This window comes from Aspergillus bombycis (genome assembly GCF_001792695.1).
Source record: "Aspergillus bombycis strain NRRL26010 chromosome Unknown contig00087, whole genome shotgun sequence".
NCBI lineage: Eukaryota > Fungi > Ascomycota > Eurotiomycetes > Eurotiales > Aspergillaceae > Aspergillus > Aspergillus bombycis.
The window spans coordinates 98,051-124,749 of record NW_019170089.1 but is presented as its reverse complement, the minus strand read 5'-3'; the positions used below and the strand labels follow the sequence as shown (position 1 = coordinate 124,749).

At 49.2% G+C, this 26,699-nt stretch overlaps 11 protein-coding genes across 11 annotated transcripts; 8 read left to right on the top strand and 3 right to left on the bottom strand.

The window, feature by feature from the left end:
- Positions 1 to 328: 328 nt before the first annotated feature.
- Positions 329 to 1,230, top strand: ABOM_007963 (putative bZIP transcription factor; the record flags this gene model as incomplete). The annotated part of the gene is made up of 2 exons (XM_022535092.1): positions 329 to 685; positions 766 to 1,230. 2 exons carry the CDS (start codon positions 329 to 331, stop codon positions 1,228 to 1,230), a joined length of 822 nt encoding a protein of 273 aa, XP_022386285.1.
- Positions 1,231 to 1,732: 502 nt separating this feature from the next.
- On the top strand, positions 1,733 to 3,605 carry ABOM_007962 (uncharacterized protein; the record flags this gene model as incomplete). Its single annotated transcript, XM_022535091.1, has 3 exons — positions 1,733 to 2,210; positions 2,294 to 2,783; positions 2,855 to 3,605. The coding sequence occupies 3 exons, from the start codon at positions 1,733 to 1,735 to the stop codon at positions 3,603 to 3,605; spliced, it is 1,719 nt and encodes a 572-aa protein (XP_022386286.1).
- Positions 3,606 to 4,379: 774 nt separating this feature from the next.
- Positions 4,380 to 5,648, bottom strand: ABOM_007961 (NmrA/HSCARG family protein; the record flags this gene model as incomplete). Its single annotated transcript, XM_022535090.1, has 5 exons — positions 4,380 to 4,729; positions 4,785 to 4,877; positions 4,944 to 4,991; positions 5,041 to 5,194; positions 5,289 to 5,648. The coding sequence occupies 5 exons, from the start codon at positions 5,646 to 5,648 to the stop codon at positions 4,380 to 4,382; spliced, it is 1,005 nt and encodes a 334-aa protein (XP_022386283.1).
- Positions 5,649 to 8,056: 2,408 nt separating this feature from the next.
- On the top strand, positions 8,057 to 9,785 carry ABOM_007960 (putative MFS multidrug transporter; the record flags this gene model as incomplete). Its single annotated transcript, XM_022535089.1, has 6 exons — positions 8,057 to 8,153; positions 8,221 to 8,466; positions 8,549 to 8,833; positions 8,896 to 9,393; positions 9,460 to 9,633; positions 9,691 to 9,785. The coding sequence occupies 6 exons, from the start codon at positions 8,057 to 8,059 to the stop codon at positions 9,783 to 9,785; spliced, it is 1,395 nt and encodes a 464-aa protein (XP_022386284.1).
- A 1,629-nt stretch (positions 9,786 to 11,414) lies between these two features.
- ABOM_007959 (uncharacterized protein) lies at positions 11,415 to 14,126 on the top strand (the record flags this gene model as incomplete). Its single annotated transcript, XM_022535088.1, has 3 exons — positions 11,415 to 12,025; positions 12,079 to 13,257; positions 13,319 to 14,126. The coding sequence occupies 3 exons, from the start codon at positions 11,415 to 11,417 to the stop codon at positions 14,124 to 14,126; spliced, it is 2,598 nt and encodes an 865-aa protein (XP_022386250.1).
- Positions 14,127 to 15,223: 1,097 nt separating this feature from the next.
- On the top strand, positions 15,224 to 17,278 carry ABOM_007958 (ankyrin repeat domain-containing protein; the record flags this gene model as incomplete). Its single annotated transcript, XM_022535087.1, has 3 exons — positions 15,224 to 15,333; positions 15,383 to 16,580; positions 16,646 to 17,278. The coding sequence occupies 3 exons, from the start codon at positions 15,224 to 15,226 to the stop codon at positions 17,276 to 17,278; spliced, it is 1,941 nt and encodes a 646-aa protein (XP_022386249.1).
- Positions 17,279 to 18,554: 1,276 nt separating this feature from the next.
- Positions 18,555 to 20,232, top strand: ABOM_007957 (FAD-binding oxidoreductase; the record flags this gene model as incomplete). The annotated part of the gene is made up of 4 exons (XM_022535086.1): positions 18,555 to 18,803; positions 18,855 to 19,071; positions 19,126 to 19,529; positions 19,585 to 20,232. The coding sequence occupies 4 exons, from the start codon at positions 18,555 to 18,557 to the stop codon at positions 20,230 to 20,232; spliced, it is 1,518 nt and encodes a 505-aa protein (XP_022386253.1).
- A 291-nt stretch (positions 20,233 to 20,523) lies between these two features.
- ABOM_007956 (glutathione S-transferase family protein) lies at positions 20,524 to 21,168 on the bottom strand (the record flags this gene model as incomplete). The annotated part of the gene is made up of 1 exon (XM_022535085.1): positions 20,524 to 21,168. The coding sequence occupies one exon, from the start codon at positions 21,166 to 21,168 to the stop codon at positions 20,524 to 20,526; it is 645 nt and encodes a 214-aa protein (XP_022386252.1).
- A 273-nt stretch (positions 21,169 to 21,441) lies between these two features.
- Positions 21,442 to 22,894, bottom strand: ABOM_007955 (FAD-binding oxidoreductase; the record flags this gene model as incomplete). The annotated part of the gene is made up of 2 exons (XM_022535084.1): positions 21,442 to 21,926; positions 21,994 to 22,894. The coding sequence occupies 2 exons, from the start codon at positions 22,892 to 22,894 to the stop codon at positions 21,442 to 21,444; spliced, it is 1,386 nt and encodes a 461-aa protein (XP_022386261.1).
- Positions 22,895 to 23,433: 539 nt separating this feature from the next.
- ABOM_007954 (werner helicase interacting protein) lies at positions 23,434 to 24,984 on the top strand (the record flags this gene model as incomplete). The annotated part of the gene is made up of 1 exon (XM_022535083.1): positions 23,434 to 24,984. The coding sequence occupies one exon, from the start codon at positions 23,434 to 23,436 to the stop codon at positions 24,982 to 24,984; it is 1,551 nt and encodes a 516-aa protein (XP_022386251.1).
- A 557-nt stretch (positions 24,985 to 25,541) lies between these two features.
- On the top strand, positions 25,542 to 26,555 carry ABOM_007953 (uncharacterized protein; the record flags this gene model as incomplete). The annotated part of the gene is made up of 1 exon (XM_022535082.1): positions 25,542 to 26,555. One exon carries the CDS (start codon positions 25,542 to 25,544, stop codon positions 26,553 to 26,555), a length of 1,014 nt encoding a protein of 337 aa, XP_022386293.1.
- Between the last annotated feature and the right edge of the window lie 144 nt (positions 26,556 to 26,699).

Here is a 26,699-nt window from a genome sequence, read left to right as displayed (position 1 = left end):
CAATCACTGGTATCGCCTTATCTGATCTAGCGAACGTTCCGACGAATCAGCGTCTAGCAAGTCACTCCCAGATTAGGGCTAGCTCTTAGGCCTACATGGACCGGACTGCTTTGGATCCCCAAAGTCTGCCAATCAACCCGGTCCCGACGAGAGGCGGCTGCTGGGATAGCTTGACGCAACGGTGGTGAGGCTTTTCCCATCCCATTCTCGTGGCCCCGAAGGGTCTTCACATGGTGGTGTATATAATGTGAAGCTTCCCCGTTAACGCGGGGGATCTCGGCATCTCACTTCTCCGATCAGTTGTCTTAAAGTGTGTTCTTTCTTCAGTATGGATTCTTCCACAGCCCCCACGGCAGATCTGCGTCCGAGGCAAGCGACAGAATCGGATTATGATGCGGAGATCGGGGTGTTGCAGTGGGATGAGCCCTTGTCACACCAGCATCATCACCGTGACTCCAATTATCACCCACATTCCATGTTGACGGAGGATATGCGATATATCCCGGCCATGGTCACTGGAAACACATCCGCGCTTCTGCATTCAATACCGATTTCCCCATCCTCAAGCCTTTCACCACCGGAAGCGACTGCCTGTATCGCCATGAATCCACTGGACTCTGCAATGATGGGTACCGTAGGCATCGACTCACAGCATCTCGATCATAGCGGGCATCGAATATCTAATGTGAGTGACAGAGTGGCCAAAGTTCCACTATCCGAAACTAAACTAGCTCTTCAGCAAAGGCGCTAACGTCGACGTCATAGACTATTAACCGACGACAATCCCAAAATCGCGAAGCCCAGCGTCGATTCCGGGAACGGCGGGAGCAGGAGAGAGTTCAAACGCAAGTCAAGATGGATGTACTGCGAACAGAAAACAAACGGTTGTCAGATTTGTTCCACCTGTTAAGGACGGAGAACCATAGGATAGAGGGGGAGAATGAGCGATTGAAGACGGAACTAGGTATAATGAGGAAACGGTGGAAGGATGTGCTGCGTGTAATGTCGGAGATGGCGCAGCATGATGAGCGGACTGCGGGTTGTCGGTCATCATCTTCGACCGCCAGCCCTTCTTCTTCTCCCACATCACCCTCTGGCCCTTGCTCTCAGGTAGACATGCAGAGCCTCAGGCGTTCGATCGTGATGCAGACTCTGGTAGCACTGTTTGAGGAGAGAGGATCAGACTCAACGCGTTCTGTCGCGGTTAAAGACGGCTCCGAGAGCCCCTGAAATACTAATGCATATTAATTGTCGCCATGATGACCAAGATGAAGAAGGAATCGAGCTTTAGAATGATGGATTCTGGTGGCTGCAAGGTCCTTGTGGTTAATATAAGAGTGACTGAATTCAACTTATCCCGGCTTCTCCACCATTTGGTGAATTCTTACAGCTCAATTGCCATCTGCCGAGACACGGTAGTACGTAAATAAATCGGAAAATAATCGGGGCAACCAGAGAATGGATCGTATTCAGTTGGATACTCAAATTACTCCGTATATCCGAGCCTCGAGGGCCAGCATCAAATATAGGCTAGACCCAAAGTGGAAGTGTGTTCCTCGGCTCCTATTGGACCGTATTTCATCTGGGTTGGCTAACGTGAAGCTAAGACAACTTGGACTTGTCGTTTCAGCGCCGCCATCAGCGTCGGTTACAGGTTCGGCACAGAGGACTGGTATACATACGGCGGAGATCAACACCTGGGGATTAGTGGAGCTCAGAGATAGTGTCGAATATGGGCAGCAAACCACAAGAATTCGTCTTCGTTGATGGCCCTGCGTTGGCTAGCGGTTCCAACGCACATTCGCGGAAAATTAGGTCAGCTCTGATAAAACGACGTATCTCTGAAAAGCAAACAAACTATCGCCGTGAGGAAGCCGCCAGGAGGGAGAAGTTGATTGGCCAGAGAAAGGTACAGGGAGAACATCATCACCCTGCAGTGGAGGAGCTTTGCTCCTGTCGTAGAAAACCCCAGGGCTCTGGTTCCGATCAAACTCAAATGAGCCACCATAGTAGTCCAACATTCCTCGTCACTAGCGATGGAGCTACAGTTTGTGGGACCTGCAGTAGACCGATGTCCCTCAACGGTTTGAGGACCAACCAGAAGACCGAAGAGACCCCCTCGGCCTTCCCAGCTGTGAGTGGAAGGATGGACCCATTCTCCCCACTAGATGCGAGCTGGGGACCGCAAGTTGACAGCCTAGTGCATTTCGGTTAGTGGCTTGGAAATGTTTATTACGCTTTGCTATTGCACCGGCCACCTGCGATTATTCCTGCTGACTGACCTTACACGTAGCTTTGACCTTCATCTGGCCGGCATTTCGGCAATCGAACTATACCGGGAGTTGTTATCAGGCTTGGATTCGGCAATCGTCTCGGAATAAGCTCTTAATTTATAGCACCTTGTGGGCCGCGTCCTATCACAGAGATGTATTACGGATTAGCTACGGTGCCCCTGACCCGCCGTTAGAGACCAAAGTGCAACTGTACTACAAAGGCCATGTCTTGAGCACTCTGCACAGCCATGTGGCTGACTACACAGACGAGACGTGGCGTGACGGCGTCATCATGTCTGTCCTATACCTTGCTGTTAATGAGCACGTTAAAGAAAAGGTAGCGCGAGACGCGAGTCCATTCACGCCTCCTTTTGTGGAGTTACAGTCCCTGTCTTTTTATGGTAGCAGGGAGTATCATAGCATGCACTGGACATTCATCCAGACCCTCCTACATCGTCTTGGAGGGATCCACTCCATCAAGCTATTCGGACTAGGCTGGCTGCTGTCAATGTAGGTGCTCTGTTTACCTCGGCTCTTTCCAAGCTATGTTCTTCGCAAATAGCTGATCTTGAATTTTGCAGTGCAGAACTAATGTTCTCTGTCCACTCCTTGACAAAGCCTCAATATCCCTTGATAGACGTACAGGGAAATGTGTACAATCTGTCTTCGCCGTTACATGCCTTTCAAATTTCACCAGAACGGACGTCTCTTCCTGGATCGGGATTCCGAGAGCTTTTATCGCTTGCGCCACCCGTGAAAGAAAAGATCGCAAACGTATTCGCTCACCTGAGTGAATATTCGAATATAATACAATTATTTTTCGATCACGACCTGGATGCTTCAACCCTCGACCTAATTGCAGACATTCGGAACCAAGTGCATCATGATTTGTTAAACCTACCAGACGAGCATGACCCACCTGATTGCGCTATCGAACAACCGAATGACCCTGGCGATATCTCTCTGTCTCTCGAGCTCTATCACACTTGCAGGCTCTCTGCCCTGCTATACGCGCTCCATGTCACATTTCCGGTTCCGAAGTCTTCTTTATCCCGAGCCATTATTGTCCCGCAGCTCACTGAGAAACTTCATCATGTTAGTCAGAATATGTCTAGTACGCTGCTTCTATGGTGTACCATAGTGGCTGCTATTGCGGCAGAGGAAATGATTCAACGCCAAACCCTAGTCCAACTGGCCCACAAAATCCGTCTAGACTTGCAGATATATGAGCTGACTCACGCTGTTGAAGTACTCCATTCCTTTGCCTGGGCGGATGTCGCGTGTTTGGACGGACTCTATAGGCTTTGGGGCGAAATCGTCCGGCTTGGTTGAAGAGCTCTCCTGCAATTATCAGTATGATTACTGCATCTGGATCAACCAACAGCTCCTCGCTATGGCATTGTCAGAGATGTGGTATTCCTTCATCACAAACAAGCACTCCCGTGAGACAACATGGTTATACCATCTAACCCAGTCTACTCAGCTAATAATAGCGGGCACAACGGGTACAACGGGGGGAGACCTAAGCACATTTCTTTTATTGGGAAGTAATACACGATCAGGACAGACCCTAACCAGTTTTGTACTGGGAGAAGGTGCTGTACCCTTTGTCACCACTATCCACACTATCCACATACTTAGTATAGTGGACGAGGGCGGTGCGAAAAAGTTGCAGTAGTTGCATCGTCGCATACTTCAGAGGCCGAATACAGAATCAGAGATTATTACGGATATCATGCACATTTCATACAATTGAGGGTATCTGTGACATTACTCTATGCAGCCCTCATACGAGTTCGGCCCTCCACAGCTGCTGTGTCTGCTGGTCTAAGTTGAGCTTGGTCCGAGATGCTTGGTACAGCGTCAGTCCTTGTATATACCGACAAATACCTTTTAACATCAATACCAACTATGACTACTTGAATATTCATCTACTCCGCAGGGCTGTCAGGTATATTTTAGTCAGGGTTTCCGTTTAATCATACCCTGTTCTTTTGTTCAATTTCGGTGAGGTAGGAAGAGGCTGCATATGCAACCACCTGCATTGGGCCCAGTTCTCCCCGATAGCAATAAAAGGATTCCACGTCATGCAAGATAATCGGAGAGTTACTGTGGCCCTTGCCATGCAGCTCTTCGCATCCAATCAACCAAAGTACTGGCCTCAACGCCAAGATCTTCATATGATCTATCCTCACTGCGATCCATTGTTCCATAACAAATCTTGTCATCTGGTGCCACAGCGATCCATTCCATCATCTGTCTTATATCTTCTTCATATCCTTTGCCGACAGTCGCCGCTACAGTGGTACCCCATTGATCTAGTGTTATAGGATCGAATACAGCTTCCTGCGAAGTGATCTCTCTGAACACTTTCGCAAAGTCAGCAAATGAAAGTTTCGGACCAACAACGGGATACGTTTTTGATGCTGTTTTCTCGGGACCCAGGCAAAATATCTCTGTCATTTTATTAGCCAAGGTTATTGTCTTTGGTGAGCGATGGGATCGTCGCACCTGCAGCATATACGCCAATATCGTAACTTGGATCGACCCAATCAGCCAATTTGTTCCCATCTATTGGGGCGCAAAATCGAACTATCCCATCATCTATAATATTTGTCCGTTAGCTTCGTTTCCATATTGTGTGGAGGAAGACGCTGCGTTGAGACCCACCTTGACACTGGCAATATTGGGACCATTGCATGTTTGTGTAGAACAGACCTAACAAAGTCAGCATTCGCACCACTTGTTTGTATGTCTACGAGCTTACCAGGATGTAAAGCCGTCACGGCGGGGAGCTCATCCTGGGCCCACTGCTCAATCTTATGTTTGTTGTCGAAATGGAAGACCTTAGTAAAGCGGCCTTTACTCGCGTTCGTTATGTTGGGCAAACTGCTCATTACGAGGTGCTGCACACTGCAAGCCTTATACATTCATGACACACCTTAGCTTCGCATTCTTCTGGCTATTATTCATTGCGCTCAGGCCTTGAAGTAGATATACAGGTATTTAACCTACCTTCGCCGCATCGATAATATTCCTCCCAGCCACCAGTTCATGATCCATATCCCGCTCGGTTTCGATCTTCTTCCCGGGGATCCGGTTATTCGTCACAGCAAACACCCCATAGGCATTTTTGAACGCTTCAATGAGGGATCGTTTGTCGTAAACATCGGCCGCGACCAGCTCGAGTCTACCACTGTCTTTGTACTTTGCCTGAAGCCCCTGTGCCGCCGGGGAAGAAACATCGCGAGTGATGCCACGAACATGGAATGATGGCTCGGTCTTTGCGAGAAGTGCACGCACAACACCACCCCCTTGATTCCCTGTTGCGCCGAGGACAGCGATATACTTGGTTTCTTCTTGGTCGCTGGTCATGTTGGTATGTTTTACGTAGGACCGATGTGCAAGATGGCGTTGCTGTGAAAACGGGTAGTACAATAGCGAATACACTGTTCCAAATGGCGAGTCTGCGAATGGCACTTCTTCGAAAGACTGCAAGGCTGCTATAGATGGTCTGGGCCTACGAAGGTCTCTGCGGGGTCAAGTGCTTTTTATATGGCCCCATGCATTAGATTCTGGGGTAATGCATGGTTTAGGTTGCCCTCTTTGCCGTATTTCCGTTGATATGAAAATGGCCCCACCGAGATCGAGGGGAGATTCTTTTCCCGGCTGTGAAGCCCCTTCGGTCACTGGCTAAGTGTCTAGCCCACGCAATGCAATGCTACTACTAAGTGATCTACATTACTCAGATTCCAGTGAGTTATGTTATGTGTCCGTTGAAAAGGGTATAACTTTCTACAAAACAAAGATCAGATCTGGGCTATGCGGAATTACGAGATTTTAGACCACAAAAAAGTACAGGAATGGTAGATTAATAGATCTTCTCGCTATTTCCCCATATCGAAACGGTTGCAATAAGGTTATAATGCCTAAATTGTGAGAGGTATGGCACTAAATATTTTAAGAAAAGCATATTGTTTGCGGGAGTATCCGAGATTATAGATATAGTTCTAGTACCGTACTGGACTAATATGACTCTGCGTAGGAGTTTGAGTATCTTTTCCTTGGCTTCCCTTGGCCTGTGGCTCGTATTGTACGTTTACGCAACCCGACTGGTATAACTCTCAGCACAAGTTCCCTCTTCTTGAAAGTCGGACGTGGATCTGTGACATAGAGACTTCATACAAAACATACATTCACCTCAGATATGATTCAATCGACTAATGGATCAATGAGATCACCTAACAAGCAATCCATGAGTTATATATGAACTCTATCCTCTCGATTTGCTGCTTATGTGAGGGCCAACCCCGGATCCTCCGGAAAGGAGCGACGTGACTAATAATCTCGCTAGTTAGTTAGTTAACTAGTTAACTTACTTAGCTATAAGCCCAGGGGAATGGCGTGACTGGGTCTGCTGACATGCTCGCCATTCCTCCTCGATCAAGGCGTTATCTTAATTTGGCAATGCAATTGATACTCTATTCGTTCTGCTGGGCTATTTCCAAATGCACATTCCTGAACTGGATGCCAAAACAAATAACTGTCGGTTAGTTTTCCTGTGCACGTCCTCAACGTGGATGTATAAGTATTAGATCCAATTACTTTCCAGATTGCCTACATCAATTCTCAAGCAGATGAGGTAAAATAGGGCGGGCACCTAAATCTTTTAAATTGACCATATTATCGTTCGTTCCACGGACCACCGGCTATGGAACGTCACCATAATCAACATTTGATTAAGTCTAGTAAGCATAACCACATAGACTGTCTATATAGGCCAATTCAGAAGAGGACGCAGATGTGCATGAGCGGGGCGCACTGGATATCGCGGCAGCTGTTGGTCTTGTCCTTGGCAGTGCAACTCGTGTGGCCCTTGCGGGGCAGAATCTTCCGGTCTGTGCCAACCTGAAATGAGAAAAGATGATGAGAGAAAGAGTAGGGATAAGCAAGAGCAAAGCAAGTGAGGTACAATTTAACCTAATTCAAATACAGAGTAAAATTAATCCCTCAGGTGGGAAGGGATGTGGATGTAAAACCTCTGCTAGGGATAAGTGTCCCCGTGCCCGTATCGTGACGTTCCAAGCCCTAGGTGACGATACAACCTCGAGGTTTTCTGGAACCATCTAGTATCCGCATCTCACATACCTTATCGTCGCTTTGTTTCCCCGGAAATTACTCTTGGTAGAATAGGATTTGCCTTGACGGATCCCCATCTCTAGAGAAAGCTTGGATTGAGATGAATCTGTTCGACCAGTCGGACCATCACTGCAAGGGGAAAGTTCATAAACCTTGAAATGACGGTGTGGGCCCCGAAAATGCTGTCGATCCGGACGACCCGCCGCATCAAGCATCCAGTCACAGCCCGGCCTAGCCTCTTTTCCATCCACATTGGGACAATGCTGCAGGGAACATGCTTCGGGAGTGTTGTTGATCCACTCAGCTCTCTTGAACTGGACTGCAAGTGACCTGCACACACCACACATGGCTGAACGAACTGCATCGCCATGTATTCAGGATCGGCCGTGTTTGCAGCCGCTGGCCTCAGCTGAAAGCGATCTCCCTACTAGTCCGGAGTACTACATATTACTCATAGGTTCAGAGCATGGTGGGTCTCGGAGTTGACTAATGAGAATTGATTACTTGCTGGCTACTATTGGTGCTCTCCACCGATACGATAAAAGAATTTATGTTCTCCGCATGGCCTTTTTCATTCCCTTCCTTCGCCAACTGTTTGCTTCGGGGTAGTGCTCTACGGCTTCTTGTATAGTCGAGATTACACCATGCAGTTCACCACCTCTCGAGGGTCTGTATGGGGCCACAAATGGCGGTCTTCGCCATTCTTCATTGTCAGCGCCATGGCAATGGCGCTGTTCACTGGTACTGATCGCTTTGGTCCCCGCGCGTCGACAGAACTCAGATGTTGCTAACAAACCCATTCCACTAGATGTCTTCCTGTATACCTTCATCGTACCGATCCTCCCTTACATCCTGGAAAACCGTCTCGGTCTCGATGTGTCCCTGACCCAGCGCATGAGTTTTGCATTGCTGGCGTTAAGTGCGGTGGCATCACTCGTCTGCAGCCCTTTCATTGGCCACTATGCAGATAAGATGTCTTCGAAGAAGATCTTGCTGCTCGGCTCCTTGGCTGCTGCATTATTCTCTACAGTTATTTTGGCTATAGCGACTTCAAGTACGTGCGGTTCCTGTGGCGCAAACAAGCAAGCACTCGTCTCGTCTGGTTGCAAAGTAATGTCTGACGGTTGCAATAATAGCTTTCACCCTGTTCTTCGGTCGTTTCATACAAGCAATTGCGAGTGCGTTCATCTGGACAGTGGGATACGCGACGATCGCGGACAATGTTAGACAGGAACATCTGGGCAAGACTTACGGGGTGATCTCCCTTGTCGTGGCCGCGGGTACCTCCGGAGGACCCATGGCTGCTGGCATCCTGTTCGAAATAGGTGGATACTGGCTGGCATGGTCAAGCGCCTTTGCCATAATCGTGGTGGATATTGTGCTCCGCGTGTTGATGATCGAGCGGCCGAGGACCCAACCAGGTGAGTGTCTGCGCGCGATTCGACTGAGTAGGTATCTGGTTTCTAACCTGGAACACCAACAGGTACGCCGCGCGGCGACGACCACGATCCCGAGAATGACCCCCTCCTGTCGAACAATATCAGTATTGTTGAGGAAAAGAAGGGGTGGCACTTTTACACGTATCTCCTCCGACACCGGCAATTCGTCTGCGGTGCTATGAGTTATTTCGTCTTTGCTATCTTAATCTCCAGCTTTGACACCACCATCCCTCTTCATGTTCGGGACGCATTCGACTGGGGTAGTATGATGTCCGGGTTACTGTTCGCCGCTCTGCAAGGCCCCGGAATCATTATGAGCCCGCTCTGTGGCTGGTTGAAGGATCGCTATGGCACACGGTATCCAACCGCAGCAGGTTTCGCCATCCTGACGCCCATAATGTGGGTGCTGGGCATGCCCGGCGACGATCGATTCCCCGGCGTGAACGGTGGCAACACCGGCCAAATCGTCTATGCCATCTGCGTGACTGCAGTGGGTACTTTCTCGTGTTTACTCAATGGTGCAGGAACTATTGAAGCTACAGGTATTGCTGCGTCGAACTCCATTGGACCTGTTGCGTGTTCGCTAACTGTGTGATCCCTTGCATTAGTGACGGTCGACGAAATTGAAGCCAGACATCCCGGCATCTTTGGCCCGAATGGCGGGTACTCGCGAGCGCTGTCTGTTTCGAGCATGAGCTGGACTGCGGGAGCATTCATCGGTCCTATCCTGTCCGGATATCTCACCGAACAGGTCGGATACTATGAAATGAATTGCGTTATCGGTTCGTTCTTATTGTTCCCCTTTTTACCCTGCCAGGTTGAAACTAACATCTGCACAGCGGTTCTGTGCGCCCTATCCACCGTGAATGCTCTTTGGAACCTCAAGTCCAAGACCCCGGCCAGTAGCCAAGGCCAACCTGATGATCGTAAATAATTGAAAAAGCAGCATAGAATCTTGAACTAAATACCACGGGTGCGCTAATAGACGCGTATAATGATGCGATAGGAACAGATGAGAAGACGATAGCTGGAGAACAGAAAAGTGACTTCTTAACGACTGTTTCCGATTTGTTTGAGTTTCTCGGGGGGTTGGCATTATAATGACGACGGCGATGAACTATGAGCAAGCGGTTCACTGAAACGTGGTCTCTTCATTTTCCTGTCTGTTTGTTATCGGTCTTTTTGGTGGTTTTGATTGTCTTCCTGAGATAGGTGTTCTTCGGCTCCGTTGGTGTCATATAGGCAAGCTGTTTTTTCGAAATCACAAAATCCTGGGAGGAAAAGCTATCCTTCTGCTCTCAGACTACATATCCTCCTCATCTCAACGGTTTCAGTATCTTAGATTGCACTTCCGAAACTTACTCTATCTATTGAGGATAGTTGTAACAAGAAGTACCCTCTGATCCTAGGTTGACCAGGTCCTGGCTGCATGGCTGTTGTGCCCAGACTGTGAGGCAATATCTCACCTCGCAATAGGTACGGATTAGACGCCATGCTTCCATTGACACTCAGTTCAGTGTACTCACTAGGTACGTCCATGCACGGACTTCGGCTTGAGTGGCTCATCTCGGGTATTTGTACTCGTATATCAGGTATCAGCTCCAACTACCTCAGGATTTAGTGCGACTCCCTCAGGGTGGGTCTGAGGCAGTTAGAGGTCGACCGTCTTGGTCATATAATAAGGCTCTGACTGTGTAGAGTTTACGTATATTTATAACAGTTCTGAGTCCTGACCCAGTAAAAAACCATTTATCACGTGAGAGTAGGATCTTAAATCATGTTGAAAATACAATTTACTGTACGGAGGACTCCGTATATCAAAAGTTTCAACTCCAGCTAAAGTCACGTGTAGTAGATCGTCGTATAGAAAGGCTCTAGCTGCCCCAGCAAGTTTCTATTTTAGGGGACGTGTTAGTAATAAATAGCTTTAACGGTATCAGAGACTATGAAAAATCATGCAACATGGCAGAATTTTCTCTAGGGCAGTTGGAGCTATGTAACGTAACACCCCTATCCCACGAAGATCATAGCTCGAAGCTCAGTCTCTTGGCACATCCCCACCTCTGGCAAGGAACTGTCATGACGTGTAGATCTACACATACAAGGACGAGTAATGTCTTTTGATGGAAAGCTATAATATAGTAATATGTATCTTTCCTTGTGTTTAACACAATGGCGGCTTTGGTGAAGTCGCCAGAAAATCCCCAATCGCTCAATCGGAGGGACGAATCCTATGGGGGCCAAAAACGTCAATGCCGCCAAGAAAGCGACAGGATTGAGCTGGACGCTCAAGAAGGCAAAAAGTATGTGGATCAAAATCTAAGCCCACTGCAGTCACAGCCTCAGGGTCTTTTTTCACTGTGACAACCTTCTTCAGGTCCTTCGCGACATGAGGAAAGTTTGACCCGTTAAACGGGTGGTTGACACAGGGCAGTAGAGGACCAATACGCCAGAGTCCGTTTTCCTTGCTGCCTCTTCCCCTGCCTATCAAAGGTGATACGCCAGAGTCCGTTTTCCTTGCTGCCTCTTCCCCTGCCTATCAAAGGTGGAGAGGCCTGAATTAATGGCGGAAGATATTAACAAAGATGCTGCACAACCCTGCACAGCCCTTCCATCGTCATGGCGACCTCAACTGAGGTACTTCAGTCTTTCTCAAAGTGTATCTGAGAAGGACGATAAAGACGGAGGGGCCACTAGTTTGATAACCGCCGTATCGACAACCTCTCTTACCGTACCGGGTGCACCGCGTCGCGATTATCAGGAGGGCGAAGAATGGATCAAGGGCGCCTTGCTTTGTACCTGGGGAGCAGGCATAGCCCTTGCCCTAAACTTCGTCATGGCAATTGTGGCAACGGGGATCAGCTACTCTAAACCGTCAAACAAAAGACGGTTCCAGTCAATCGCGTTGTACGATGGGAACTGTTCGGTTTCAAGTCACTGGGCGACGGGATTGCATTTGCTCATCAACCTACTCAGCACCCTGCTCCTGGCAGCCAGCAACTATGTCATGCAGTGCTTAGCCGCCCCGTCGCGTTCGGACGTCGACCAGGCCCACAAGCAACGGAAATGGCTTGATATTGGCACCTTTAGCGTGCGAAATTTCGCCGTGATGGACACGAGGAGAAAGATACTGTGGACTCTTCTGCTGCTAAGCTCAACCCCCATCCACATGATGTGAGCAGAAAGACCCCTGCATGAGGGCGTGGCATCAATAACCAATCGCTTAGATACAACTCGGTGGTTTTTTCCTCCATCTCCATGCTTGAATACGCTACGGTTGTGATCCCCGAGGACCTGGCGTCCAGTGAGCCATTGGTTGAAGGAAAGGATGGCACAGACAGCTTCATCCGCCAGGTGGGCACCAGCCCCGTTGATCTTCAAGCTGAGATCTCCAACGGCACCTTTCAAACCATGAGCGTCCAGGACTGTATAAACAAGTATAACGTGGAATTTAATACCCAACTTGGAACCCTCATCTTCATTACCGACCGGCGCCACTTTCAGAACACAGGCAGTCTTCAGGGCGTGATCGGTTACTCAGTAGCCTTAGATATTACGGTATACGATGTACTGCGAGACACAGATACGCAAGAATCGATAACCGATAGTAGCGTGACGGTGCATGGTCTGCATTGGGCGTACTTTCCTTGGAACTTCACCGTACCAGATACTCTTCCTGGGAAACGCACCTCCTTCACCCTCCAGGATATGGGCTATCTATATGACTATGAGAAATACAAAAATGATATCTTAGAGCACGACCTGGACGCGCTTCACGTTTATCTGACCACCTACAATCCTGACCGGCAGGCGCTGAGTACATATCTGAGGACCCCTACACATTGGGCGAATAGCTCTTGGGCAGCAAACCTCACGTTTGAGCTGGGTCATGGCCCAGTCTATGTACCCTCTGTATCCAAGGACAGTATAGATCGTGCCACACAGGTTTCACCCTCCCGCTGCATGACCAAAGACAAAGACCAACGTTGTCAATTGTTTTTCAGCCCACCTATCGCCATCGCGGTAATTGTATCTAACGTGATCAAGGTAATCTGCATGTATCTCACTGCCCGGACGGGCAGGAAGAACATTCTTTTGACTGTCGGCGACGCCCTCTCCTCGTTTTTGACGACACCAGACCCAACTACAGAAGGCAACTGTCTCCTGTCGCGGGCAGACGTATCTCGTGGTCCGGAATCATGGACTGCAGTGACGATCTGGTCGAGTCCTAATCGGTTCAAGGGATACCATCTAAAGTGGTCGATGGGCAGTACGGCAGACATCCCTTTGGTAGAGATTCCTTCTGGGACAGACCCTCCTTCTACAGATTGCCCCAAGATGCTCCCAGGAAGGAAGCGATGGTATCAAGCTGCTAGTGTCAAACGCTGGACTGCTACTCTCGGTTTGTGAGTCTCTGGATTCATCTAAGCCATCTCAACTTGTTCTCTAACCAGCTGTTGAACCTAGTTTTACTTGCTGCTTAGCAACCTCTATTTTCCTCCTCCGTCTCTCTCTAGGCACTAGTAGTGGTTCCATCCCAAAGGCATGGGCACTCGGATTTGGAAAGGCCACCAGCCGGACCATGATCCAAAGCTCTGCCATCTCGTCCACCATAATCGCACTAGTGCTGCTGAGTAACACCCCACAGATAGTGCTTTCCATCCTCTATTTCCTCTGCAACAGCCTCATGACCTGCATGAGGATCGCCGCCGAGTACGACGACTACGCCACCCAGCGCAAACCTTTACGGGTCTCCTGGCCCAGGGGCGAACAGCGCTCAACATACTACCTCAGTCTGCCCTATCGCTACAGCGCCCCTCTCATTTTCTTCTCCGTCATAATGCACTGGCTCCTGTCACAGAGCATCTTCTTCGTCCACATCCAGGTTTATGACGTGCATGACCAACTATCCCAAATGTCCTTTCGCGGCTGCGGCTATTCACCTATTGCAATTTTCATTGTACTTCTCGTCTCTTCCGTTGCCATATTAGCTCTCCTCGGGGTGAGTTCCCGACGACTGAAATCCCGCATGCCGCTAGCGACGCATTGTAGCGCCGCTATCAGCGCCGCCTGCCATCCCCCGCCAGGTGATCGCGATGCGGCTTTGAAGCCGGTGATGTGGGGGGAAGTACCGCGAGGTATGTTCGATGAGCCAGGCAGGGATCATTTAACGGCGAACCATGGAGCTGGTCCGGAATCATTGGAGGCCAGATATCACTGCACTTTCACGTCGCAGGGAGTCGAGACCCCGAATCCGGGCCGCCTGTATCGTTGAGTCAGCTGCAGGGCCTGTTTGGCATGCCTTATAAGAACAATGATTTCCATGTGTATATGTATTGTTAGACTTTATACCATATTCCTAATAAAGTTTATGTCCAGTGGCTGGATCTTGACGCTGTAGCGAAAACGGAATTCGGTACTTATGGCGGCAATCGACTATTATTTAATATTAACTGCACGCTGGAGTATTGGGTTTACATGGTAGCATGGAAGGAAAAATGCCATCCAAAATTAAGATGTTTTGAGGATGCTCGCATTGACATACCCAAGGGTCTAGAGAATTAGAGTAGGGACAATATATATATATAATTTCCCGTTACAACAGAAAAGTAACTAACATACCAACCACAGAAAACTTGTATTATAGAGACAACTACTATTTTCCCAGACATAGCACCTATCTAAATTTTGTATAATTAATGAAAATAACCGACTCAGCCTCATGTTGAGGACTCAAAGCGTCCAGTCAAAGATGAGAAAAAAGCTTGAGAGGCTTGAGTTTGTTTACAGATATACCATGGTTTACGTAGCTCTATCATCCAATGGGGCGGTAGCTCAGTGGTAGAGTGGAAGATTGCAATAACCTAATTGGTTAACCAAATGTTGCAACCTATCTTTAGGTCGCCGGTTCGAACCCGGCCCGTCCCTTGTTCTTTTTGTTTTTATTTTTTTCTTCAGCTCTCATTCTGTCTGGGTCAATACGCTTTTTTCTTGGCTACCAACAAATACTCCTAGATGCATGTCTGTGTGGTCTTTCCTATTTATTGTGCCAGTCAACCTCATTTCCCCGAAAAACTCGCTGTGGCCCCTTTACCAGTATCAAATCTCTCCACTAACACAGAAAATACACCATTCACCCTTTCTTATTCTTGAATAACCATGTTAACTAACATACGTCCCCTTTCCTTTCTATTATTCTTCGCAAGGACAAACTCATACAGATCGGTATAGTATAGCCCTAAAGACCTACGTAGCCAGTCACATGGACCCTCACGTAACTCCACGCAAGTCGTGTAGTTTAGCCCCCAAATATCAGCCAAACTCCCACTTCATTGCTTTCTCTCACTATCAAACTGAAAGTTGAATGTCACAATGAGCGCCGACTACAGCGCAGAGGATCTCGATGCTATCGTTGAGCTGGCTAGCACGGTGCAGCAGCACTTTGTCGATGTCCCAGACCAATATAAGCCCATTTTGGACGAGTGAGTCAATGTAATATAATTCAGTCACAGACAGCTGACAGGCCAACAGTGTGAAGCGACTCCCGAACAAGCTGCGTCAGAATGAAGAGGAGGATTCCGATAGTCCTGTAGGGGAGCAGGGGGAACCTTCTGATGATATCTCTAAAAGCTGTCGTGATTTACTCCACGAGCTAAACACATATCTGGGGCATTTATATGCAACCAAAGCTCTATCACAGCATGAAAAGGGAGGGTTCGTCGATTGCAAGACTACGATAGGGGACACTATCCTCTTCCTCGCAGCGAAGCAAGGATTTACAGAAATTGTCCGGTTCCTCCTGGAACAGGGAATTTCCATTGACCCGAAAGACAGGGCGGGGCGGACTCCCCTGCATCATGCAGTGGTAAAGGACCAGAAAGAAGTAGTTAGGATCCTTCTCGCCGCAGGCGGTGATATAGAGACGACAGACCTGGCGGACCATATCCTACTGATGTTTGCAGCACCCCGTAGCGATAACAGGAAAAACAGGTCGGGCCACACACCGCTGATAGCCGCAATCGAAGCCGGGAATGAGGCGATGGTGCGGCTTCTCCTGGATGCAGGCGCGGACCCAAACCACCACACGGATGATTATGCCCCATTGACGTCTGCGATTAGAGCTCATAGTATGTCCATTTTCACGATGTTGCTCGACAAGGTCTCTGATCTGAACCATGCGGATGGAAGGGGCGAAACCCCGCTCATGCACGCCGCAAAATGGCACAATGGGATGGCGGAGCTCCTCCTAGAGCGAGGAGCAAGGTGGGACGTTGAGAATAGAAACGGTGAAACTGCAATGTCCATCGCTTCGCAACATGCAAATGAACCGCTGCTCAGACTGCTCCTAGAGAATATTCCCGGTCAAGAGTATGTGAATGCAAAGGGCCATGGCTTACTCCACTTTGCTGTAATGAGCAATCGAGAAGGTGGGGATGAATCAATCGTCCGCTTTCTCCTGGCGAGGGAGGGATTAACGCACGACCGGAAAGTCGCGGATGCTCAAAGCGGGCTGCACGGCGCCGCTTGGAGGGGGTATACCGCCATATTGGACATACTGCTAGAGATAGACGGCGTGAGTATTGACGGCAAGGACGAGGACGGCTACACGGCACTCTGGCTGGCTGTTCGATGGGGCCGGGAGGCCACTGTCGAGCTCCTTCTTGATAAATATAGGGCCAGCACCGAAGTCAGTAACGGTGAGATAGAATGGACAGCATTGCATGGAGCGGTTTATCATGAAGAACCGGACATGGCGCGGATGCTCCTGGAGAGGGGTGCTAATCCCAACAGCAGGGACGGCCACGGTCGAACTCCGCTATCCTGGGCGACAAAGATCGAATGGCAAGACTGCATGATGACATTGCTCCAAAAATGGTGCCGTTGCTTCTTGAAGCAGATGGAGTGGATATCGACAGCCGAGACACGATGGGTCGCACTCCCCTGTTCTGGGCTCTCTTATCCGCCATCTATTTAGTGGGCGCCCTAGAGATGGTAGACATGTATGAGGCTAGCATTCAGCTCCTACTTGAGTATGGCGCCAGGGTTGACCACCGTGATGAATCTGGGAGGACCCCCATATTCTACGCCGCAATGGTGAAACGTGCCGCGCTGGTCCAAATGCTCCTGGAGAAGGGCGCAGAACCAGACTGCAAGGACGCTGACGGGAGGACGCCGCTTTCCTATGCAGTGGAACCATTCAACGTTGGTTGGCTCGCGGAGTACAAAGGTGAATGTGAGGACGAATGGGAGCCAGAATGGTCTGGCGACCAGCTGAGCAAGGTGGTTACAGCTCTTCTTGCCCAGGGTGCTGACCCAGATTGTCAAGATCCAAAGGGTCTAACACCACTCTCACGCGCAGAAAAGAAGCTCGAGGAGGGGAATGAGGTTTTGGTTCTGCTCAGGAATGCCTCCGCTCGAGGTTCATGATTGTGATTCAAAAACCGCTTCTAGATAGATTACATAGTGAGGAGTAGTCAACAAACCAACCCAGAACCTACCGATACTCCTCCCACATCCTGCCTCAATAACCGAGCTATATTTACTCGAAAGTGGAGCTGATAAAGGCATGAAGGTATTTCAGCTTCATGATGCACAATAGTGTCTGTTTACTGACTCAGTAAGCTTCTGGCATGCGCCCCCAACTCAATTGCAAGCCACATTCGAGATGTTCGACCTGTTGTTACCCTACTACTTTTGCCATTACGATGTACATATCTCCGCGGACGAAAGTAGTGTTGTTCTGACAAGGGCACCGAGATATGTGCTTTGACCGAAGAATTGAAGCTCGATGCATGCAACACAGATAAACCAAACGCAAAGAGATATTCAAGGCTTTGCGCCTTGTGATCAACTCGAGAATTCAGTGCGACTAGTTTGGTAGCCTACAGTTCGCTTTCAACAAAATATCCCTGGTCAAATATGGTTCTCTGAATGATGATCTCCAGCTCCCTCTCACCAGTTGTAAGCTTGCCATAGCAATCCAAAGCCTGAAATCAGCTTGCAGGGAGCAAATATAAGCTGTCGATGAATTCGGGAAAAGGAGGATGTGCCCCAGCCATCCCTTTTATGCCAGGAATGCGGAAGGGGCCGTTCTCTCTGCCCTCCGCAAAACCTCTGTGAATTGCAATTGTGCAAAGGGCAGACACCGGAAGTCAGTTCCTGCGAAAGGACCAAAACATTTAGTCACCAACTTCATGGAATAGTTGGTAGATATCTGGTGATTGGCTTTGTTGTTGCAGGTACATTCCGAAGGAAGGGGAGGCGTTCGGTGGCTTGCGTTGTTTTGAATTCTCGCGAGAATATGAAAACAAGGGAATAAACACCAAGAAAACCGCAACAGTGAGATGGCACCTGCGGCGATTGAATCCACCTATGAAAACTGCTCCTGTCATGCCACGAGACATGCATATATCATTACAACAAGGGAAACCATATCCTAGCGCATATTGACCGAAGACAGCCAGCACTCAGCAGGTATGCAGTGCGATATGCACAGTCCTCGCAGCAAGGGGTGTGCATATTTTTGCACTCGGATTGGCCTATCCGCATGCAGGAAGAGCGACAGCTGGGCCGACATTCCCAGGACAGCGCGCTGCATTATAAAGATGGCGCGTTTCACGAGCCATTCGAGGATTTTTTTTCTGAGAATCAACACGACACGACACGACCCGACACGACACGGGCTTCGCCACATATCGCCAACATGGTTATGAGGTCATTCAAGTTTTGGGCGTCCAGCCTTCTCTACGCGACACTTCTGAGAGAATGTCACGCTCAACAATCTGATGCCAGCATTGGCTCTGAGCTTGGTGGGAAGCTGTCAAGTGATGCCAGCATTTACTTCCCTGGAAATGATGCGTTCAATAATGCTACTGCGCGCTGGTCGCAGTATGGCAAGCCGAACATCAGCGTTGTTGTGGAGGTTGCGAACAAGTATGATGTTGCCGAAACGGTGGGGTTCTCTCTGGTATTGTAGGCATCGCCATGTGCTGATGAAAACTAGGTGAAATATGCCACCAAGTACGATGTACCATTCATTGCCATCAGTGGGGCCCATGGAAATATTGAGAGCCTGGAAAATGTTCACCAGGGAATTGAGATTTGGCTGCACAAGCTTAACACAGTCGACATCTCGGATAAAGGCGACACTGCCACCTTTGGTGGTGGTATCCTCTCGCACCAGGTTATTGAGGCCTTGTGGGCAGCTGGTAAACAGACCGGTGAGTTCTGATATGAATAATTATCTCGTGGGCATCCGCTGATCATCTTCAAAGTCACCGGTGTCTGTGACTGCACTGGATTCCTCGGACCGGCTCTCGGTGGTGGCCATGGGTACCTGCAAGGACGCCACGGCCTGATCGCCGATAACTTTGTTTCCTTAGAAGTCGTGACTGCTGATGGAGAGATTCGGACCGCGACACGAAAAGGGCCCGAGTCCGACCTGTTCTGGGCGATGCAGGGCGCTGGTCACAACTTTGGCATTGTGACCTCCGTCACCCAGAAGATCTACGACGTCCCGAACGATGGCGTTTGGGCCTTTGTCAAGCATACCTACACCCAAGACAAGCTGGAGCTTCTCTTCCAGTACCTTAACATCCTCGGAGATAGTGGCAGACAGCGCGTTGACGTGATGTACTGGGCTACCATTTCCCGCGACGCGGAGCTGGATCCTGTCAACGTAAGTCACTGATCCCTATCGCAAGATGCCCATGAGACTAATCGTGGATTGCTAGCCCATCATCGACATCTTCGTCCTGCAGGAGGGCGTCGCAACCCTGGATGAAACGGTATCGGTGTCTCTACTTAACTTTGCTCCTGTGAAGACCGTCACCCAGTCCGGCCCGTACGCGGACATTACCAAATGGACAGAATTCGACATGAGCTCGCGCACCTGTGAGAAGGGTGCCGAAGGCCCCCAAATCGTCCGTTTCCCCATCAACCTGAAGAGCTACAACTTGGAGGCGCTGCGCACCGCATTCAATGCCTTCGCCGAGGAAACCGTTGCCAACCCCGACTTCCAACATTCTACTATCATGCTCGAGGGATACTCCAACCAAGGCGTCCAGGCCATCGACGAAGCCTCCACCGCTTACGCTCACCGTGCTGACACCATCCTTGTCTCCTCTGTCATCATCTTCGAGAATGCGACGGACCGGGCTGCAGCTGATGTCTTCGGCGATCGCGTGCGCGATATCTTCCACGAGGGCAGCGGGGAGTCTGAGAAGCACGTGTACGTGAACTACGCATCTGGCGACGAGCCGCTGGAGACTATGTACGGATATGAGCCATGGAGACAGAGCAAGCTGTCCGCGTTGAAGAGGAAGTACGATCCTGACAACAGATTCGGATTTTATGCCCCTATCCCTGCGGCGGACTGGTAGATATTGTACAGTTTTGATATTTTGCATCTTGCATAGTGTTGCTGGTCTGATTTTCATAGTATCTTCGTTATACGGAAGTAATGTATAGTCTAATTGTTAATTTGGACGTTAATCCCGAAGAATCATTTCTACTGCATTGATACGTCACCACATAATCTGTCAGGCTGAAATCAGCTCCCTGTATATGTACAAGAGAACATTTCCATGAATGCAAACTCAAGTAGAGAACGCTGTGGAAGAGCGCTCAACAAACATATGCACCGGGAGTTTGACAAGCAATCTCTATACGAGTCAAAAGATAGAATGAATCCTCTCGCTCCTTAATACTGTCTGCACCGTCTCCCTTCCTTCAACCCTTCGCGCTAGCTGCGTAAATTTGGCATACACTTGCATGTCAATCTCTGCCGTGACTCCCCATCGATAAGCAAAATACAAGAAGGCATCGGCAGCAGTAAAGTCCTCCCCAACGGCATACTCCCCGGCTAACCTCTCCTCAATCAACGCAAAACAACTCCGTAAGATCTCTAATCCCCTCCTTTTAACCATCTCCAAGTCCTTCTCCTCCGTCGAAGCGGTCCACCGCCCCGGCCTGAAGACATGGCTAATACCCCCGGCATGCACCGTTCCTGCTACATAATTCATCCATTCGTGAACCCGGGCTGTCTCGATCGGGGTGCGGCCCAGGAGGTGTGCTTCTGGTGCCAGGCTGGAGATCATCGTTGAGACGGCCGGGACTTCCGTGATGACCTCGTCATCGAGGGTGATGACAGGGACGCGGCTTTTAGGGTTGATTCTGCGGAAGCTCTCGGGGAAGCTGAGGTCGGTTCCTTCCATTTCGATTCGGATGGCTTCGAAAGTGGCCTTTGTTTCATGGAGGAGGATGTGTGGGATGATGGAGCAGGCGTCCGGAGAGTAGAAGAATTTGATATTGGGCATTTTGGGCTGGTGCGTTGGGTGTTTTACTCGAGTATGGTATGACTGTGAGTTGGGTTGGGTTGAGGTGTGAAGCTGAGAAGTGCTGAGCGGGGTTCTTATCTTAAATACTAGCTATCTGGTGTTGGACTATCAATTTAGGATCTGTCCAAGCCCTCGAAAGTGACTCATCGTGGAAAACTACTTCCGCTATCACTCATTTCCACCACTAAAGTGCGCTATACATAGCGTCCCTGGTCTTGTTTCATTTTAGGTGTCTATGATCATGGACAGACATTATAAATCTTTAACCATGCCACCACTAAAAACATTAACCGGGTCGAGTCTGCCTTTCAAGCGCCTGAGCCTTTCTGCAGCTTGCATACCAAAGAACTGCTCCACGTCGATCTGTTTCGGCGGGAAAAAGCTCGGAAATCCCCCGTCCAACGCCAGCCCACGTTCTTCAATCTCTTTTCTCAGCCTTTTTGCCCAACCAGAGGCCGCTGCAATAGTATCAGAGCCAACCTCTACACCGGCATATGTTCCCCCATGGAACCCTAGGATGACATGCGGGAATCTACTTGGAAAACATGCGCTAAAACCAGGCGTTTCCATCCTTACGCCCTTGCCATGATTGTTGTGGATGACAACTGCTGATAGCGGGTGGATTGGGGGATGGTGTGAAAAGATTGCTCCGACCTGAGAATTCAGTCCTCGAATATTCCTACTGCAGAAGAATGTAGGAGACGACGAGTCTCCGATGCCATAAGCTGCCGCAGTGGCTAGTGTGAAAAGATTAGCAGTAAATACTTCCAGAGGATAACAACATACGAGGAATATCAAACATACTCTCTTCAACAGTATTCGCCAGCACCGTACCCAGACCCATCACTTTCCGAAGAAAGGCCTTCGCTGGCTCTAGATCCCCATCCACGGCAGTCCAACACCAGAAGAATGTAAAACAAGGCTCCGAAACAACTCCCTGCAACATATCCGGATGTGCAACAATACCGTCCCCACTAAACTCGTCAGGAAGGCCTTCCGCAGCAAGTTTCTCAAAGCCTTCCAAGACTGTAACCGCACTGGAAAGCGGAAAGGCTAAGTAGCCCGCATACAGCTTCGGTGCTGGATACACCCTCACCCTTAGCTCCACTATAACACCAAAGTTGCCAGCCCCTGCTCCCCGCAGAGCCCAGAGTAGCTCCTGGTCATCGTCGGTGTCGATGATAGCCCCACTTGCCACGGCAACTCTTGCACCGAGGATCTGATCCACACCGAATCCATAAGTCCCGACGTAGAATCCATATCCGCCGCCACAGGCCCAGGAAACGTAGCCGACGGTTTTCGATTGGCCCGTTGGTGTGAAAAGCTGGTGAGCGGCCAGAGACTGTTGTAATGTTCCTGCAATGACTCCGCCGCCCACACGTGCACTGGCCCTGTCTGGGGAAATGAGGATGGAATCCATAGCTCGCATGTCGATAACGATCCCGTCAGCGACTAGTGAGCGACCGAAGAAATCGTGGCCCCCAGAGCGGATAGCGAGAGGGATATGTTCGGCGGAGCATACTTGCACAACTTGCGAGACTTCTTCCTCGGTCCGGGGGCGGACGATAGCTAAGGGCTGATCCCCGAGGGCACGGTTATAGGATACACGGTAATGCTCGAATTCTGGGTTTGATTTTGTATATATCCGAAGAGTTGGGGTGAGCCTCGCTAGTTCTTGAATAACTAGTGCTTGGTGCTGGTCCATTGGAACGGAGCGAGTGAAGATGGCTCACATGCTAGGTCCTGGTCTGTCACCAATACTTATTATATGCTGGTGGCAAAGACCGATCTATCTTTCTAACCTATGTCTGCAAAACATTGCCTAGGGTTCTGGGCTCTTCCACCTAGCGCGCCGACTATTGCGTTGTTTGTAATCGACGGTGATATGACCTACGAGGCGGATCATACTAGTCGGAGCCTGTGAGAGCTGGAGCTCACTGTGGAGTATATGCACGTTGGAGATTTCAACCATCATTACTCTGGATCAAATAGTTGGCACTGTGTACTTCCTTTTGGTCGACCCAGTTTCCACCAGGGCCCACTTGACCTTCCGTATTTGGCCAGAATGCGAGCAAGTGGGTCTTTGATATTAAAAGAAACTCGGAGTTTGCAACCATTTTGTAGTAGGTAGAGATTACAACATGGGTGAATTTTACTACCATTCTCTCGTGTTGTTGTTCCTTACTGATTGTGAACGCTCACACACGGAGTCAAGGCCACGAGAAGTCTAAGGGATACTCAGATATGGTTGAATGTCCGATATGCCAAAAGACTGTTCTTTTGGCAAAAATCAACCACCACCTCGACTCTGGATGCAAAGCATTCTATGAACCTGTGTCATTCTCTAATCAGCTATCTCTTGAATCAGATCCGGGATGCGGTCATCCCTCCAACGCCTCATTCACGGATGCGGTTGACCATAAAAAACAACTTGATAATGCCCAACCTATCATACCGACTGCCAGGCCACGGGTCAAAGAACGTACGAAGAGAAAATCCGGCCAGCATAAGAGCTGCAAGGAAGCGAAAGAGGATTATACGACGGAACATACAAGGAAATCACCCAAGCCCGACAAGGCACCGTTGGCGGAGCGTGTTCGCCCTAGATGCTTTGACGATATTGTCGGCCAGAGTCACCTTGTAGGACTTGATGGGACTATCCGCCAACTTGTTCAAGATGGCAACATTCCCAACATGATACTCTGGGGGAGCTCGGGAACTGGCAAAACCACCATCGCCCGCATTATTGGGTCTGTCTCGAGGAGACGATTCTATGAGATCGGCAGCACAATCACGACAGTGACGGAGTATAGAAGTATCATTGCAAAGGCCTCGAAGGACTTGGACACAGAGCGAAAACCGTCTATTGTGTTTTGCGATGAGATACACCGTATTACCACGCTACAGCAAGACATACTCCTCGATACCATCCGCAACGGTCGTATTATTCTGATTGGAGCTACGACAGAGAATCCATCATTGACAATCCGGCATGGCCTCGTCTACAAGTGTACAGTTTATACACTCACCAAGCCGAAAGACACGGACGTACGGAATATGCTTCATCGAGTAGTTGGAGAATGGGACTTACACTCGCACCTCCTGGATGATGGGTTTCTTGGATATCTGTCAAGCTTCGCCGATGGCGATTGTCGATTGTCGCTGAACCTCCTGGAGATGGCGCACGACTTGTCTAAACGAGACGGAATGACCGGAGAAAGGTTGAGAAATTCACTCACAATGCATCTAAACTACGACCGCTCGGGTGACCAACATTACGACACTATCTCGGCCTTCCACAAGTCAATCCGAGGCAGTGATGCCGATGCTGCACTGTATTATCTCGCGAGAATGCTGAAGTCTGGTGAAAATCCACTATTCATCGCGCGCCGTCTTATTGTAGCAACATCGGAGGACATCGGACTTGCGAACAATGTCTTGCAAACATATGCAACTTCGGTATACTCCGTACTCGAGAAGCTGGGCATACAAGATGCACAGGCCTCGCTGGCGCAGCTGGTTGTTATGGTGTGCTTATCGAAGAAGAGCACTCGCTCCTATAGAGGCTTGAATAATGCTTTTGCTTGTCTGAAAGAGCCTGGGGCTGTTGATGCGTCTATTCCATATCACCTTCTCCCTATTAGTTTGGAAGTCAAAACGATGGTTGAAGAAGATACTACCAATCCTGCAAGGTATAAGAGAAGGAAAATGAATCTTTTACCTGAATGCCTGGAAGGTCGGAAGTTCTTAGAGGATACTGATTTTTTGTTCAAGAGAGACCCTGACCTTGCCTAGTGATAATCTGTTGGCACATACTTATACTGCTTCACACTTCGTCAATCGGTAATCAATATTCACCCGAGTAAGGGAGACATTTAGGCCGTGAGCTATTCTCAGTAATAGTAGATTCAGATCTGCTGCTCACCAGAGATCCACCATACTGTATAGCTATGGACACGAGCGCATATATTATTAATATCTGGTGGCTATAGCTACTTATCTCCTTCTAAATCCTGGAAAGAAACGTAAACCTGTACCCGTTATTTCTTGGAAAAGTACAACAAATGAACAGTGGACTTACCTGGAGCCTGTGGCGCAGATGTGGTGACCCACTTGAGCTTCCTATTTGGTACAGAACGCGAGAACTTGATAAAGCCCTAAGAAAGCTAGGAGAGGATTAATAATGCTCATTGCGAGCTTCAAAAAAGATTCTTTTGCACCCCTCTGGTTTTAGCAATCCGTCAAACATTGATGCTCCTATTCCGGGTGGAGAGAGCTACTAACCGATTGACAAAAACCATCGTATACATATTGATTCGTCAGGTCCCTCCCAAACACACAAAGCAATCACAATGGAAGTAGTCAAGTTAGACTCAAGTGATATGTCACGCTTCTCCGACTTCATGATCCTCACTACAACCTACAAAACCGTACACGGGCACCAAATCACAACGGATATTCTTTACCCTAAGACTTTATCGCCGCCATCGAAGAAGACGCAGAACACCATCAATTGCCCTGTCCTTTTGCGATACCATGGTGGTGGTCTCATCTCCGGCTACAGTCTTTTCCCATCCTTCTTTAACCCCTGGTACCTGGAGCTCTCGAAGGAGTACTCCGCCATCATTGTGTCTCCAAATTATCGACTACTTCCAGAGGCCACAATCTTTGATATACTGGAAGATGTCGAAGATCATTGGAACTGGATGCACAAATTCCTCCCACAGTTCCTAGAGGAGCACACCCAAGGAACCATACAGCCTGACCTCAAACGCATCCTCACGGCAGGGGATAGCGCCGGAGGCTACCTAAGCCTTCAAGTGGGACTGAGCCATCCCGAACAGATCCGGGCCGTCAATGCAGTCTATCCTCTGGTCGATATCAAATCCCCTCACTTTATCGACCCGACGGAAAAGGTGGTGTTTTCAATGCCTGCAACACCACGAGACACCCTAGTGCGTCATATTAAGCAAACCTGCGAACGAGAAGAGGCAACTAATCAGAAGGTTGTCGTTTCGGCACCTACGGATGCGAAGAGAACTCAATTGATGTTTTCAGTCTGTCAGCATGGGCTGTTTGGGCAGTTCTTTCCGGCTGATGCTATTGAACTTTATCCTCTTGAGAGACTTGATGCAGGTGCTCGGTTCCCGCGAGGAGGAGTCTTGGTGCTTCACGGACGCAATGATTCTGTTGTTCCGGTGGAGGGGAGTTATATGCTGAGGGATAAGATCGAGGAGGTTGATAGTAACTTGCAGTTCCAACTTGTTGTCAGGGATGGCGAGCATGGCTTTGATCATTCGGCTAAATTGCACGATGCTTGGCTGTGGGAGGCTGCTCAGGGTGTTATTCATTCCTGGCTTGCGTAGTGCCTTAGCGAGATGCGAGTCCATGGGGTACTGTGTCCATTTTAGTAATGGGAGTTATGAACAGACATTTTTTCCTCTTACTGTATATCTTCTCTTCAAACACGATGTAGATGATCGACGACTGTGGGCCGCCAAGACGAGGTA